Below are 16,761 nucleotides of genomic sequence, written 5' to 3' on the forward strand. Positions count from 1 at the left end.
GTGTGGTAAGGCGCCATATACGTCGCGGTCGGATCATGTGCGTTGCTAACTGAAAAGTCACGATATGGTAGACCAAATCCCAACAAAGCTGCGGACGTCGATAGAGACGAGTCGAGCCGCCCAAACCATCTGCGCGGTCCCCGTTCCCGCTTCAGCCATTCGATTCTCCCTACCTGAAACAGCGGGACCATCTTCGCCAATGTGGAGGATCCCAGCATAGAGTTTGGCAATTCCAAGACTGGGAAAGGGCAATTCGACTCTCCGTCGCTTTGTCAAGGGTTTCCTGCAAACGGACAGCCTTCAAGTCCCCCCATTCTAGGGAACCACAATATGTCTCTTTTCGCCACACTAACGGTTTCTTGTACTCGTACGGTGGTCTCTTGTAGACTCGACGGCACTGCTGCCGTGCGGGAGTTTGGCCGGTTTCCCGTCCGTTAGAGGGTGAGGTTTACGATGCTGTTTGTTGTTTTGTAATTCAACATGGGGCGCAGTGCGTCCGGAGTGGAATATGCTCTATACGATCCCATTCTCTGACGAGATTTAGACCTCCATTGTCCGCCGTTAGCTCCAGCCTTGCGCATGCAGCCAGGGGATCTGATGATGCACGACGTGGGCCGTCTGAACATTGAAGATGACTGGCACAATGTTCATGAGTTTGCCGGGCACAGTGAAGCGTTCAGAAAGGAGGATGATATGTCCGGCCACCCAAGGTTGATAGACCCCTCGACCCCTCTTCGGACACAACGCTGGCCCCTCCATGCACGTGGAAATAGTCTCGAGTACAAGGGATCAACGGCAAAAGGGTACTTTGCCCAAGCTAGTCTCTAGTTCATGCTAGCAAGCCACCCTACCGTGCGCATTGGTACGGGGTACGGAGTATGTTGCTGCCAACGCCTGCAGTCTCGCACAGGCCACTCGAGTACAATCGATACACAATCAGAGCCGCGTTCCTGTCCGAGTTCTTGCAGACAAGCATACTTTTCACTCGAATGTCCTCCGGAATTCCTCGAGGTTGCAAAAACACACATGCACAAGCCCATGTTCCGGTAAGGCTTAGAGTTAAGGGATCTTTGAGGTAGTGAGCGCTGGTGACGAACATCGTCTTGCACATCTGACGATCGTTGCCTTCAACAAAATGTAACGTCATTGAGTTGATTTAGATGCTTTTTGACCCGACACTCGAAAGGGATTTGTTGTTCCTTCTCGTTTTGTGGCCACAGATGAGCGTCATTGCGCAGACGTCATGTCTGTTGGATCGGCTGCATGAGGACCAAGCCGCTGATGCAGCACTGAGTCCAGCATGCCATCAAGCCCATGCCACATGTAGCAGGTAGAAACTCGGAATAGGGCATTCTAATTTAGAATGGATTCTAGTGATGGTCCTCATTCGTGTCCACGCTGCAGCCACCTCCGCATTCGTGGTTTGAGAGGTTTGGATCTCACTGAGAATCGTGTTACTCTGAAAAGCCACCTACGAAATGATGGAGACACTGTGGCCAGCAGTAGTTCAATGTCGAAGCGCGAGGTCGTCCAGGCATCAGCAATGTATCTCTCCTATTCGGAGTCGACCTAACGGGCGGCTTATGCAGTGTTCACCTAAATCCTTCATATTCTGGCCAATCGAAACATAACTCGCCTTGGGATTATACCGAGACGTCCGCAGCCTTCCCTTGGTCTTCACAAAGTTTCGACCAATGCTGCTTGGAGGAACGGTTCAAAACTCCTAGCGGCATTCGTGGAAAAAATGACGCCGAGGAACATGTCAGGTGCTCACTTTTGCAGTACTGGATTTCTCGAGACTGTTTGTTATTGGTGACGGGAGCGAAGTGAAGGCCGCTTTGCCGCTTTTTTTCTCTTCAAAATGTCTCCCAAACGCCCAGGGCGGATAGGACTCGTGGCCTTGCTGGATCTTCTGCAAACCTATTGGATGAGACCGCTCGTTCGAGTCAGGTCCCAAGACTTGGAAGTGCTTCCCGAGGTCGATGTCCCTCGAGGCTGAGAGATATTTAGCCAATGCAGACAAAGCTCTGATGAGGACCACGTAAGACGGTTCATCTTCCCAAGGCTCCAGAAGCGTATCGCTGCGATTGTCAGCATATTGACCCTCGCCTGGTCGCATCGGCAGACAACCTGGTAAGCGCATTGAGCAACCGACGAATCCTTTGTTGTATGGGGAGGGTGGATTTGCGGCAATTTTCAACACCTAACTTGGCGGCGACATATCGCTCCTTCGGCGAATTCCAACAGTAAGCGAAGGAGGCCTTTATGCCAACAAGTCTTCAGAAGCGCCTGGCACACCTCTGAAAGCAAAGGGTAACACCGCTGATTGTGGGGATGGGCGCCGTGAATTGACTATTCGGATCGGAGTACATCATTGATCGTGGCCGGCCTCATGACCACCCCAGATTTGCACGCAGTTGCGGATTAGCGCCGACACTCGGACCACCCTAAGGGAAGGGGGATTCGGATCACCAAATCTTCATTCGAGGTATTACTACTTGGAAAGCCCGTCCAGAACGCAAGTCGTATAGTACTCCGTTGATGCTCAACCCTCCAGGATTAGCAGATACGGCATCCTGTTTCTTCTGTGGCGACCGTCTAGACCCCAGAGCTAGATCACCGAGCATCTGCACGAAGATCAAAACAAAATATTTTCATCGATCCTTGAGGGCCTCAGAGGAGTAGGAGATCGATCAATGTTATAGCCAGTCTGGTACTCCCGGTGGAGCTCTCGAAGTGTTCTACCTAAGTAGCTCCAGAGGGCCCCTGCCAGTAAATAGTATCCGACGTTCGTCGTACCACCGTTATCGAAGGCCTCACAGACACTGGCGAATGCCAGCTATCCCCCGAACGGTTTGTACCATTATTAGCGCGGTTGACAGACCCTTCCGTCGTTGGAGAGTTGATGAGGCATGTTCTCGAAAGATGGTAATTAGATCAATCCCGGTCTCCAGGCAGTGACAAGAGAAAGCAGCCCCGAGCTAGGAAACGTAGCAGGTGCATTAAGTTGACAAGCGCCGGCAACAACTGGTGTAGAGACCCTTAATTATTTGGAAGACCAACCCGGCAGCAGGTTGCAGAAGGTGTGAGGGTTTCAAGGATGGGAGCAAATGATCCTAAGCAGAGGGAGGAGCTTGGGCCACTTGCAAGCTGGTGCTGAGGGTGGGAACGGCAGTGTGGATCCGCATCATCCATGTGTCGAACGAGTACGAAGGCGGGTTGATTTCGATGCACCATGTAGCAAGCACGTAGTTTTCTCTGGATTAGACGACAAGGATACTTTCTGTTCATACTTATGGGAGACGTTGAATATGTTAAGAGCTGGAAGGAATTTCCGGCAAAGTTCTTGTCCACAGCTAGTGAACTGTTATTAAAGCGTTAGTCACCGAGCTGATCGTGATTGCATTCAACGACACGACCATGATGGGGCCAGAGGCTGGTGATGCTCACCTGAAATCTGGGGGAGAGATTGACTCGAGTGACAGACAGACAGGCGACAGAGAGAAGACACCAGGATTGCGCGTTGATCTGAGAACCCTGGAGATGAGCTGCATGTTGGTCTATGCAAGAGGGAACGTTCCACTCTGAATCCACTTCTTCGTCCTCCTCCATCCAGCCTAAGGAGATGCCTTGACCTGGGTCACTTGAACTGGGGTTGTGCTTATTTTCTGCGCCACACATGGTTGGCATTTGACGGCGCCTGCAAGGAGAGAGACGCTGGGAGAAAAAGGACCCAGTGCTCAGTAGTTGCGCAGCTAAAAGGATCAAGGAACGCCGGGAAGGGAAGAGCGAGAGAGAAGTTGTCGCTTCGGGGCCTGCATGTCGCATTCCTTCCCGTGAAGCCGGATCTTGCCTCTGTGTTCAAGTACCGAAGTACATGTGCATAAAAACGGGCTTCGTGTCGACAGGAAAAGTGCATAGTACGAGGGATGTAGGGAAGAAGTTCTTGAAACAAAAGTGACTTGTGCGATGGAGGGTGCGGAATGGAGACCGGAGACGGGGGGGCCACCTGTACATACTGGGTACAGTGAGTAACTTGGGTAGGGTTTGTCTGCCAGTGTGGCGGCGCGCAAACTGTGGAACCGAAACCCACAGTGCTCGCAACCCAAGGAGGACGTAGAGTACGAATCTTAGGTCAGGGAGAGTCAGTCAAAGCCTACTTATTACTCTTACCTACCTAACCACCCATCGGGACCGGGTCATTCAAGAAAAAGGTACTTGTACGAGGACATGGACCTAAGCAAACAAACAAGTACCTATGGGTGGGCTGAAAGCAGAGTAAGTACTTGGTACATGCAGGCAGCTACCGGTTAGGTGCTCCGTACATGAACGCGCCCCTGCGACTTTTAGCTTATAGGCATAGGCGTGCCTGGATATACTCGGACTCGAGACACTGCAAGCTGCAACCCAGTAATTTTTTTTCTGTGTATCCGGCAGCAGCTAGCCTGTTGCATGTAGCTGGGGCCACCAGGTCTTGATCCCCATTGTGGATGCGGCAACAGTCCGCCCCCCGGTCCCCGGGTCACAATGGGCGCTGCCCAATAACAGTCACAGAGCCTAACGAAGGGCCTGTAGGCCTGTCCATGGGCATGTCGCTGGCTGCCGTTCGATTCGGTCGCTTCTGTCACTCCAGACTCCGGACTCCCACTAAAAGCTACTCCAGAATCTCTCCCACTCAACCTCTCCGTTTCTGCTGCTCGCCCGCTGAGAAAATCTCATTGCAAATGCACACTGTGCACCACCAATTCTTGCAACGAGAATTGTTCTCTAATCTTTCTTCTTTTTTTCCCTTTTTTCTTCTTTCTTCCCCTCTCACCCCCCCTTCTGCCATCTCCCGTCAATTTCCCGATCATCTCTTCCCCTAGCTTACCCATTCCCTCACCTGGTCTCGCTTTGTACTGCACCCTCGTCGCGCCCTTGCGGCCTGGTTCACTCAACCGAGTAAGAAAGAGAAAAGGGAAACAAAATCCAAGAGCAGAGAGAAAAAGAGACTTGAAATTTCCCCGAGTCTTCCCCCGCTTGGTGTCCTCTACTTTCTTCGCGCAACCTGCGTCAGAACAAACCGGCGTGGCTTGGACACCTGCAAAAGCTATACCTAGGCCCCCTCCCCCATCGACCATACCCGACGACAAACTGATCCTCGGTCGGGACTACCTTTCTGCTACTAGGGTCCCTCCAGAAGACGGCCTATCCTCTAGCCAACAGTGTTCCAGAACGGACAGCTACCTGCCAGAAGTGGTAGCCTACCAATCCCCTTGCTTCTTGGACTGCCACCCTGCACACTTGCGAACATCTGTGGCCGCCAACCACCGTTGCCGCCCACCCACCTGTGACGTGCAAAATCTTTGAAGGAGGGTTTGTCTCGCTTTTGTCGGCCTGTGGCCAAAGTATCTATTTTTCTCCTCGGTCCTCGACCTCGCGCATCTTTCGCGACTTTGTTACTCTTGGTGTATATTCTCAGGTGAGTGTACGAGCCTCGCAGCAGCGTTGTCGTTCTCTTAGAGCATGCTCCATGTCGCCAATCCGTTACCCCGAGTACTAAAGGCTGCATAGAATACTAGACTCGAGCTCTGTTCATGTACATGATCTCTTGAAAACTCCCGCCGGTCTTCCTTAATTGCCACCTTTCTGGAATCTTGTGCACAGTCTTTCACTATTTTTGTCTGGAACATCAGATTCCTCATTCAGAACCGCCTGGAGCGCGACAGTTCCTGCGACTCTACCAATCTTCTTGCCGTTAGGCGCACCTGACACTGTCCTCAAGGATTGGATACGGATGGCGAATTGATTTCGCCCTCCACCTACCCCCGAGGAACTTTTCAGAGTGTTACGTTAAATCAGGAGGGCCCAAGCGTACTACTAGCGACAAACCGTCCTCCGCGCATGCGACCTTCCCAATTACCTTCTCTCTCCTGCTCCACAGTACGCGAGGCTTCACCAAGTCGAGAGTGTGTAGAGAATTTGGTTCTCAGGCACGGTGCTCAGCGCCGAACGCAACAGACACTTGAAGCTGATGACAGCGATGGCGGAAGAGGAGAATAGCACACTCGTCGACAGTATGGAAGCGACTTCCCCAGAGGCACCTTCAAATGAGATCGAGGAAGGTGCCGTCCCAGAAACCGGTAAGTCATTTCAAGAGACAGCCCGACTATCTGTGTTGGAGGCTCATCCCCACCTCTCAGCAAGCAAGACGCCAGGCGACAAGACGTCGATCGACAAGGCTCCAGCCAACAAGACCCCATCAACCAAGGTCTCTGCTGCGTCCAAAAACATAGCGCCAAATCCGGCTGTTACTCCCCTGAAGACAGACAAGCCTCGTCCTCATGTGTGCTTGACTTGTATGCGTTCCTTTGCTCGCCTGGAGCATCTCAAGAGACACGAGCGATCTCACACCAAGGAAAAGCCATTCGCGTGTCCAGAGTGTACTCGCTGCTTCGCCAGGCGTGACTTGTTACTCCGGCACCAGCAGAAACTTCACTCTTCCACGACACCGTCAGCACGACCCCGATCTGGACGTAGGGAAAGTGTTGCGGGAGTCGCCAGTGGTCGTGTCCGCAAAAATTCTACCACGAGCGGCACGACAACAATGAGACCGAGAGCGAACACGGTCAGTCATGTGGATTCTACCACTAGGAGGCTGAGCATGTTATCCGATTCCGTCGCTCACCTTGGCCGTCAACCCTTAATCACTCATAACCACCACAACAGCATGTCGGCTCTATCGGGTATTCACCCCTATCAATACCGCGGTATAAATGGAAACCAGCATGTCTTTCTGCCCAAGTTAGAGACCCTTGGACTGCCGTCGGATACATCAGGCGGCCTCCGCACCGCGCCTCCCTTTGGAGGGTTTGGTGCCGAATATGGAAATGGGTTCGACTGCGACCAGGGAAATACTATTAACCCTCACGCACTACATATGACCAACCTACAAGGGCTGGGGATTGACCCCTCGGTTTCACCATTTCACCAGATGTTCCCCGGCATGACTGCCTCCCAAGCCATGGCTGAGGATGATGCAAACTTCGACTGGATGACACTGGGGTTCGAGAACCAAATGTCCTTCGCTCAAGCCAATGAGAACGCTATTGATGACTCCTCGCCCTCGGCCATGAGTACCAACAGTCCAGCTCCTATAAATGATATGAACGGCGACCCCAATATTGCAGCCATGCAGCAAGCTTCAGCCACTGCAAGCAATATGTGGTCTACTACTCTTGCGGCCCACGCCCCTTTGTTGAACAGTCCTATGAGCATTGAAATGTTGTCCAACTTCAACGATGTTGTCAGTGCTACAATGGGGACTGTGTCGCCGAAATCCTTGTTGGGTCAAGCAACCGCTATGGATATGAGTCTTCCAACTCCGCCGGATTTTGCCTCAATGGATGCTTCCGCTATGCACTCGACACCTCAATTTACCGGTTACCAGCTCCCCTTCGCTGGGGACGGACCTGCCTCTACTACATCTACCACCTCGATGGATAGTAGTCTTCGTCAGAGCTCGGTTACAACAATGTCCTCAGATTTGGTCAATGATCATATTCGGAATGTCTTGATTGCCGGTCTTTCTCAAAACGCAGGATTCGGACAGCGCAAATACTCCCAACCTGCAATCAGTTCGCCGCTGTCTCCAAGCTCCAATAGCCGCCCGAAAGGATTCAACGCCAGCACCTTTCCAAGCACGCCTGAGTTGCAGCGATATGTGTCTGCCTATATTAAATACTTCCACCCACACCTTCCCTTCCTCCACATCCCGACCCTCAATTTTGAGTCGCCGGACTATACAACTCCAATCAGGCTAATTTCCGGTCAATCTCAATTTGGCCAGGCTACTGTAGCCGGAGGAGGCAGTTGCTTGATCCTAGCAATTGCTGCCATTGGGGCTCTCTATGAGCATGAGGTGTCTCAGTCTAGAGAACTCTTCGAATGTGCCAAGCGTTTGATTAGCAGCTATCTCGAAGAAAGGCGCAAGGCTAACTTGACAAAAACCCAATTCGGCCCCCGGCATTCTGCTGAGCGGGAGGATACGCCACTCTGGTTGGTCCAGGCTATGCTGTTGAACGTAATTTATGGCCATAACTGTGGCGATAAAACAGCAGCTGAGCTTGCAAGTAACCATTGCGCTGCCCTAGTAAGCCTTGCTCGCGGTGCCGAGCTAGCAAAGCCTTCTCAGGGCTACAGCGGAACAGGGGCCAACGATACCAACGTCAACATCCAGATGGGTGGCATGCCGAACAACGGCTGGAGCTCAATGATCAGCGAAAACGACGATTCGGACTGGTTTGAGTGGAAGGTCATGGAAGAACGTAAGCGAACTCTGTATGCGGTCTTTATCCTTTCAAGCATGCTTGTGACGGCTTACAACCATCCACCGGCACTCACCAATTCTGAGATCCGACTGAATCTGCCCTGCGCTGAAGAACTCTGGGCTGCCGAGTCTGTGCAGATGTGGCGCCATTTAGGAGGAGCGAGCGCGGAGACGGGCGCTCTCACCTTTGCCGCGTCATTGACACACCTACTCATGTCCGCACACCGAAAGCGACGGCGGAACAGTAATGTAACCGCAGTCGCGCCGACAAGCGAGCTAGAGCTCACACCAAGTTCATTCGGCTGCTTGATTCTGATCAACGCGTTACATAACTACATCTGGGAAACACGACAGCGGCATCTGGGACGACAATGGACCGCAAGCGAGACGGAACAAATGCATGCACACATTGAACCGGCACTCACTGCTTGGCAAGCGGCATGGGCGAGCAGTCCTAAGCATAGTATTGAGCGACCCAATCCATTTGGCGACGGGCCCCTATCTGCGGACTGTGTCCCTTTGCTTGACCTGGCTTACATCCGCCTTTTTGTCAATTTCGGCAGGTCAAAGGAGGCATTCTGGCAACGGGACTACGATGCCATGGCGGAAGAATTGGCCAAAGGCTCAGAGGCGGTCCCAGGCCAGGAAACGGGCAAAGCGGAGCGCAACAGCAACTCTTCATCTCAAAATCCAGATAGCAAGAATCAAGAGCAAATGCCGACTCCCGTGGAAGAGGGCATGAAAGTGGAGCCAGGAGAACAGGAGCAGGAGCGGCTGCAATCGCACTCTTCTCGGCGTGAACGACACCTTCGGAAGGCAGCATTTTACGCCGCCGATTCCCTGGCCATGTCTGACAAACTCGGTCTGAGTTTCGCTGAACATACCTCTCGGGAGCTACCAACACAATCGGCGATGTGTGCATTTGACTGTGCGCAAGTCCTCGCAGAGTGGATCGCGACTGTACAGGAGCGGGTTGGCAAGTACCTGGGTGTCATTGGCCGCGACGTCATGAACCTGATAGAAGTACCGGGCATCCTTCTCCTCGAGGATGAAGACCGGTCACTGATTCACAAGATCGACGAGATTCTGACGAGCGCCGAACACAAGGTCGAAGCCCAGGGCGGATTTGATCTTTCGGCGGCACGAGAAGGCGGCCATGGTAGCAGAATCCTTGCACTGACGGCGTACATACTAGGAAGGGACTCTGTGTGGCCTGGTGAGTAAATGCCTACGCGTCGGGATACAGTATGCTAAGCCTTTGACACAGTCTTCAAGCTCATGGCGCGATCCCTGGAGACCCAGGCAGGGCACATCAAGGAGCGAGCATTAGCTTCAGTTTCGAAGTCGTAATGACATGCAGCAAACCCCAGACACCTATCTCGAGGTCACGTCGACCAACCTAATTATCTTTTTCTTTCGCAACTGCGACGGATGCATGGTGGATTGAGACACTTGTTTTAATTTTGACTCGAATCTTGACGATACCAGTCGATATGATTATCAGGACATATGATCGCGATATACCCCACAGCAACAAAATCTGTGATGCGAAAAGTCTGCGGAGACGAACCATTTCTGGTACAGGGACATTCCAAAAGTTTGGGAATCCTTTTGATTGCGGAGTACATATGGGACATATCATGGGAAGGCCGGACTGTGGATCTCTCTTGGTGGGAGGCTTGATTTTTACACGAGCGACGCAGTCGATGAAATGTAATTGTACGTTGGAGGAAGATCTTGATGGACAAAAGCAAAACGTCGACGGGGACCAGCTTGGGGGTCGCCCTGGTGAGGGTCAATGAAATTGGGATGGATTGATTTACTATTTGGGTGGCCCCCCCCCACCAGCTTTGGGTAGAAGGGGAGCCGTATGAGGATCTGGCAGTCTGCAGCCTGCAGCTACGACGAGGGCAAATTTATGCAGGGTCGAGCCAGGTCAACTGCCCGTATGCGGCCAGAGCTGGATGCTTTTTGTTTTTTCTTTTCCCAGCATCTGCAGGACCAGGTCATGCGCCGCAACGGCAGCAGGCTTCTGTTTCTTCTGAGGGATTGATATGCAGCACTGGCGGATCTTGACCACGAATGGACGATCGTTGTTATCGAGCATTGTCACATGTTTGCTTTGGATACCGTTAGGTAAATTCAAGCGACTGCCGATTTACCAATAAACGGGGAGTATGTTGAGGCGATACAGCCTCGATGTACGTGATTAGTCCTTGTCCCGTCGAGTCGGTCAGTCTCGTAAGCGGTCAGAGTGATCTGCTACCGGAAATGGCGGTTCAGGAGGTCTTGTAACTTCATGTAGCCAAGGCGGACCATTCTTCTTAAATCTAAGACCCTTGGAGGGAGACAACCAACCATGGGGCGCTGCTGTAGAATCGACGTCCCGCTCTCATCGGGATCGATTTGTACGGAGCATGGCCTCAAGGGTGGGGGAGTGGAACACCGAGCAGAAGCGGCCAGAGATAAGCCGGCCAGATGCAGCGGCTGAATGATATCTACATATCCCAATTTTGCCTCCTGTCGGGTGCCAATCATACCTAGGTACATGTAGACTGATGGGAGATGGATGGAAAGGAAGTACGAGGTACCGAGGACAGGGTACCGGGTACAGAGCAATTGTTTAGGTAGTACTCGGTACCTGGTAGAAGTGTTGGTGGTTTAAGCCGAGTGCCCGATTGCCTACCAAGTAGGTATGCGTGGGCATGGCGTGGGCGTGGCGTGGGCGTGGCGCAGGCTTGTAGTTGGTTCGGGCCCCGGCACCTCAACACTAACCCCATAATTCAAGAACGACACCAGGCCAGTGGCCACGCGCAGTGCCACGCGCAGTGCCATGCTATTCCCCCAGTGCCCCCCAACGCCCCCAAGACCGCCGGATCTGCATTCGACAAGGCTCGGCGACTTAATACGATCTCTGCTCAGCTAATTGCCGCCCTCGAAAAAAAGAACTCCTCACGTCAACTTGGCCTTGCTTGGCCGTTGCTCCTTCGCTATCACATAGACACCCAATACCCAAACAAGACTACTTCCAAGATTCTCTTTGCTGAGTGTGCTTCCTTCACTTGCTACAACAGTTTCTCATCTTTTTTGCCCAGTCTGCACGAACGCCGTACCAACAAGAGCCTTCCCTTCCCCACTCTGTCAACTCAGCATCGGAATCCCACCACAGTACATATAGCAGCCCTCCCCCGTGGGCTTTCATTCATCCCCTTCCGCCCCTCGATCCTTTCATTCGCCTACCGCCGTACTGTCCCTCTCTATTCCGGAGTCTCTACGCTCACTATCGAATTCCCCTGTCGCCGCACCCGATCGCCACCTCCCTTGGAGATAGACTCCTTACTATTACGCTGCTTCAACCACAAATGCTTCCAGACGCTCTCTGAATGCGGTGGGTTCTGCATCACGATCTTCACCAAAGAGAAGGAAACGACTGGGGATAGCACTGCTTAGCACAGGCAATATAACTATACTGTCGATATAAATCCAATATCTGTGCATATTCTAGAAATACATGCGGAGGGAATCTGTCGCTTGAAGCCCAAAAATTCTGGCTACAATTTCTCTTGCAAGCCGAATCTGACACCAAAGACTTTTGCGACTCTGTACGACTCCTAGGTTTCACGGCATCGGTCCCAGATGGCGTGGCACCAACTCAGCATAGACAAACCGCACTTGGTGTACATCATCCTGGGGGGTTTTACTAGCATATTCATGCTATGCTCGCTCTTCATCAAGGAGAAACTGTACATTGGCGAAGCTACCGTGGCTACAATATGCGGTGTCATATTTGGACCTCATGCCGCAAATCTCATCAACCCTCTGACATGGGGTAACACCGACCAGATTACTCTCGAATTCTCCCGCATCGTCCTGGTTGTTCAGTGTTTTGCCATCGGCGTCGAGTTGCCGAAGGCCTACATGGAACGACACTGGAAGTCGGTGGTCTTCCTCTTGGTTCCGGTTATGACTTTTGGCTGGCTGATCACCAGTCTGTTCATATGGTGGATGATTGTTCCTCTTAGCTGGCTGGAGTCGCTAGTCGTCGCAGCTTGTGTCACGGCCACGGATCCGGTCCTGGCTTCGTCGGTCGTGGGAAAGGGCAAGTTCGCAAAAAGAGTTCCCAAACATCTTCGAGATGTCCTGTCTGCCGAATCCGGTTGCAACGACGGAATGGCCTTTCCATTCATCTATCTGTCTCTGTACCTGGTGAGGTACCATCTTCGCGCCAGAGAGGTCATCTTTCATTGGACGTGTTACACTATCCTCTATGAATGCATTTTCGGCGCGTTCTACGGGGTCATGGTCGGGTACATGGGCCGTCACGCCATCAAATTTGCCGAACGAAAAGGTTTAATTGATCGCGAAAGTTTTCTCGTGTTCTATTTCGTCCTGGCCTTGTTCTGCGCCGGCTCTGGGAGTATGTTGGGAATGGATGACCTTCTCATTGGATTCGCTGCTGGAGTTGGATTTTCGAACGACGGTTGGTTCACCGAAAAGACGGAAGAGTCCCATGTCTCCAACGTGATCGATTTGCTTCTCAACTTGGCCTACTTTGTCTACTTTGGGACCATCATCCCATGGGATCAGTACAACGCGCAAGCACATGGCCTTACCCCTTGGAGGCTAGTCGTCATTTCCATCATGGTTATCTTGTTCCGTCGGATACCTGCAATGCTGGCTCTCAAACCCCTCATTCCCGACGTCAAGACTTGGCGGGAGGCTTTGTTCGCCGGTCATTTTGGACCCATTGGGGTCGGCGCCATCTTTGCGGCAATCCTGGCTCGTGCAGAATTGGAAACAGATAGTACGACACCGTTAGCCACGCTTCCTGAAGAAAACGAGGAATATCAGTTGATCTACCTCCTATGGCCTGTGGTCACGTTCTTGGTCATCTCGTCAATCCTCGTGCATGGTTCCTCGATTGCCGTGTTTACCTTGGGCAAGCGGATCAACACTCTGACAATCACTCTGTCGTACACTCAAGACAACGAAAAAGGCCCCGCATGGATGCAAAGACTTCCCAGAATTACGTCTCAGTCAAGATCTATGTCGCGCAGGGAGAGCTCGGAGCTGGACATTGACGAGAAGCTGGAAGTCCCTCCCGGAGAACTCCCGCCAATTGGAATTCCCAAGCTCCATCTCAGGCGACAGCGGGAAGACGAGTATGAGAAGAGGCCGGGCTCCAGGTCTTCGAGTCTTGGCAGAGCACGGAGACGGAGAAGGCGGGATAGAGATCTTGAAGAACGACTGGGAGGTCCCGTCAGTCAAAGTGCCATTGCCCCGTCAAGACTCAGTGAGCCTGCGCTCGTGCAACAGGAGTCCGGTTCGGATACGTTGTTTGACAAATCCGGCGAACCTTCGCCGCAAAGTCGCCAAGAGCGCCTCGGGGCTGTGTCGCCGACCTCTTCCCCAGAGCGCCGTCAGCTTGAAGCTGAGCGGGAGACTGGGGTTGAGCGGGTGCCCGTTCGCCGTGCGCGATCTCCGCCACCTGAGGGCGCAGCTGCAGATGTCGAGGCATATGAAGAAGGTGACAATATTATCGTCGAAGACGTGGAAGGAAACGTGATAGATACGATCGATGCCAGGCACATGTCAGCTGAAGAAAGGTCTGAGGCTATCGAGAAAGCCCGAAATCGCTTGGCCAAAGACGAATCCGGGAAGTTTACAAAACACAGCCACGAGCCACATGCCAGAAATGAAGGTGAGGAGCTGGAGGAGGAGATTGAACAAGCTGTTATACCAAAAAGTATGCGGCAGAGATTTGACCAGTGGAAAGGTTTCGGCAGACGGAAGGAGGGAGAAGCCGGACCTTCTGGCACCAAGCACCCTGAACGGAAGAGAGGTCCCGCTCATGCCTACCAATTTGGCAACACTGTCATTGTTGAAGACGAGGACGGCGAAGTTATCAAGACATATAACATTCCTAGCGAGACTGGGGGTGGCGACAAGACAAGGGAGCAGCAAGTGCGGGATGGGCTGCGCCGGATGAGCACATGGGTTGGTTTGGGCCGACAAGCTGGTCCCGCAGGCCCTGCAGGACCCGGTACTGCTGCTCCTGCGACGTCGGAAAAACGAGACAACTCCCCGAAAGAGGAAGCCGAGAAAAAGCGAGATTTCAGGAGGCACATTAGCGATGCATCCTCTGATGATGGTTTGAGAATGACCATCTCCAGGGCTGATCAATACGGTCTGACGGGTTTGCAAAAGAAGACTCGGGATGCTCCCGGGACTATTGCACTGGGGTCTGGCCGACGACTATCGACGAAAGACTTTATCAGGCAAATGCAACAACTAGACTCCAAGAATAAGATTCGAGAGGTCGAAAGGAGTGACGCTACAGAGGATATCAAACGAGAAGTGCGCAGGGTTGCGAAGATGGAAAGAGAAGGTCTTGACGAGCCGACGTCGCCTGATGAAAGGCCAGTGCGTGGCCGAACCGAGACAAGTATCGGAGGCACCGCAGCTCTTCGCCGCCCGGGCGTTAGCCGAAGAACTACGAGTGAAGAAGAAGCCGAAGACTATTTCAGCCCTCAACGGCGTCCGAGACCCGATCGACTGGCCACCCATGGCCGTCATCGAACTTTGAGCGAGGGGAGTGAAGAAGAGGAGGAAGAGGAAGAGGGGGAAATTCCAACTCATAACGTGAGGTCGAGTGTAGTGAAGCATGGCAAAGGTCAGACTGCGGCAGACTTTCGCAGGCGACACCTGGCGAGGATCCGGTCCGAGGGGGAGGAAGAAGAAGAGAACGAAGACGAAGGAGAAACCGCCGCGGAAAAGAGACGTCGGCTGGCCGCATTGGGTTTGGGTGGCGGAGATGAAGATTCTAGCAGCGAGGGTGACGAAGACGAGCCTCGTCGAACTGAAGCCGCCGTGCCAGAGCCCACCTACGAAGCATCCTCATCTTCGGCTCAACCTAAAGCGCGTATCCAATGGGGCGGTGAGAGGGGACGAGAGAAGAAAGACCCTTATGACATCTACGCGGGCGATCCCATTGTTGGTGCTGCAAGGAAACTGAGAAGGATGATGAAGAAGAAAAGTTGAGCAGTTTATGTACCCCTTTTGAAGGCTATCTGTCAGCAGCGGGTTTCACTATTTTTGTCGCCTTTTGGAAAGATGGGTCCATGACAAGCACGATGATGATGTCGTCTGTGGTGCACATATTGAGGTCTTGCAATTTGAATACGGTATATCTTGTTGGCTTTTTTAAGGAGTATGCATGTAATGCCTTTTGTGGCTAGGTAGCAAACCATGTAAAGTGGCTTGACGACTACGATGACAACAACATGGCCGCCGTATCGATCAGGCGGGTACGGATAATCTCAAAGACTAGAGAGCACTGGTTCAATGGATAGGCGCAGTGTTTATTATGAACGGCGATCGCCTCTAATCTAACCTGCCGCCATGCTGGTGGCTCCTCTGCTGCTGCGCTGTCCCTTTGTTGCGCCTGTTAGAAGTTCATTCTTGATGCATTCTTCAACAGAACATGTGTCATGAATATACCACCATACTCAGCGACGGGATCTTACACTTTTGTGAAATGAGCTGCTCCTTGGACCGGAGAAAAAAAGTCCAAGATGTTGGAGATATTCTCCACCATATTGGAAATACATTGTCCTCCAACAATCACTCCTTCATCCGGAGACGTTCGACAGTCATATTTTGAGCCGCCGCGCCCAGCGCCGTTTTCCAATCATCTAATGGGAGAGTCTTTAGACGCACCCAATTAGTTCGCCTGGGAAAACAGGGCATCTTTCTCCTCGTCTCGCGTAATCTTGACCGCATCGACGCTGGCAGTGGGCCATCCTTTCTGACGTGTGTCTTCAGCCTCGCCAGTTCCTGTTCATTTCGACCTACGGCAATGACCCTGGCGCCCATGGCAATGGCGACTTGCACACGGCACTGCCAACCTCTCCTGTGAACGGACAGATAACATTGGTCTCACCCGGCTCAAGCCTGATGTCTCGGGGGCCGCCGAAAGGCGCGAGGAGGTGGCTCATATATACCAGATCCTGAGCGCCATAGCCCAGGTCCTGGCATAGCCTGACTTCGTCAAGGGGCACGCAGTTTTCTAGGGCGACTTTGGTGAACTCGGCAGACATACCATCGCGCCAAACACCTTTCATGAGCTTGGCAGCGTTCGCATTCAAGGCCGTCCGGGTTCGCTGACAGAATGATAGCTTCGGGATTATCACGCCCCCGTATGACGCAGTCAACGCGAACCAGTTTTCCAGACTATTTGCGATACCGCATCTGGTCCTACTGCAGCGACTCGTCCAATGGCGCTGTACCCGCCAACCAGTGGCTTGGGAAGAGCATGGTCGCGTGTCCCGTCGCAGATGTCGCGTTGGTAGGAGAGCACGCCAGCTGCGAGGACGCGTCCGTTGTCGCGTGGTCGGCGTGACCGTTTTGCAAAGAGGCTGAAGAGATCCAATTGATGGTACGTATTTGAACCG

The 16,761-nt window shown here is 52.7% G+C and overlaps 3 protein-coding genes across 3 annotated transcripts; 2 read left to right on the forward strand and 1 right to left on the reverse strand.

Moving 5' to 3' along the window:
• Nucleotides 1-6,022: 6,022 nt before the first annotated feature.
• A1O5_01401 (uncharacterized protein) lies at nucleotides 6,023-9,658 on the forward strand (the record flags this gene model as incomplete). The annotated part of the gene is made up of 2 exons (XM_007742019.1): nucleotides 6,023-9,524; nucleotides 9,576-9,658. 2 exons carry the CDS (start codon nucleotides 6,023-6,025, stop codon nucleotides 9,656-9,658), a joined length of 3,585 nt encoding a protein of 1,194 aa, XP_007740209.1.
• A 2,286-nt stretch (nucleotides 9,659-11,944) lies between these two features.
• On the forward strand, nucleotides 11,945-15,349 carry A1O5_01402 (CPA1 family monovalent cation:H+ antiporter; the record flags this gene model as incomplete). The annotated part of the gene is made up of 1 exon (XM_007742020.1): nucleotides 11,945-15,349. The coding sequence occupies one exon, from the start codon at nucleotides 11,945-11,947 to the stop codon at nucleotides 15,347-15,349; it is 3,405 nt and encodes a 1,134-aa protein (XP_007740210.1).
• Nucleotides 15,350-16,031: 682 nt separating this feature from the next.
• Nucleotides 16,032-16,431, reverse strand: A1O5_01403 (uncharacterized protein; the record flags this gene model as incomplete). The annotated part of the gene is made up of 3 exons (XM_007742021.1): nucleotides 16,032-16,115; nucleotides 16,163-16,194; nucleotides 16,251-16,431. The coding sequence occupies 3 exons, from the start codon at nucleotides 16,429-16,431 to the stop codon at nucleotides 16,032-16,034; spliced, it is 297 nt and encodes a 98-aa protein (XP_007740211.1).
• Between the last annotated feature and the right edge of the window lie 330 nt (nucleotides 16,432-16,761).

Source organism: Cladophialophora psammophila (genome assembly GCF_000585535.1).
Source record: "Cladophialophora psammophila CBS 110553 chromosome Unknown aczJe-supercont1.2, whole genome shotgun sequence".
Classification (NCBI taxonomy): domain Eukaryota; kingdom Fungi; phylum Ascomycota; class Eurotiomycetes; order Chaetothyriales; family Herpotrichiellaceae; genus Cladophialophora; species Cladophialophora psammophila.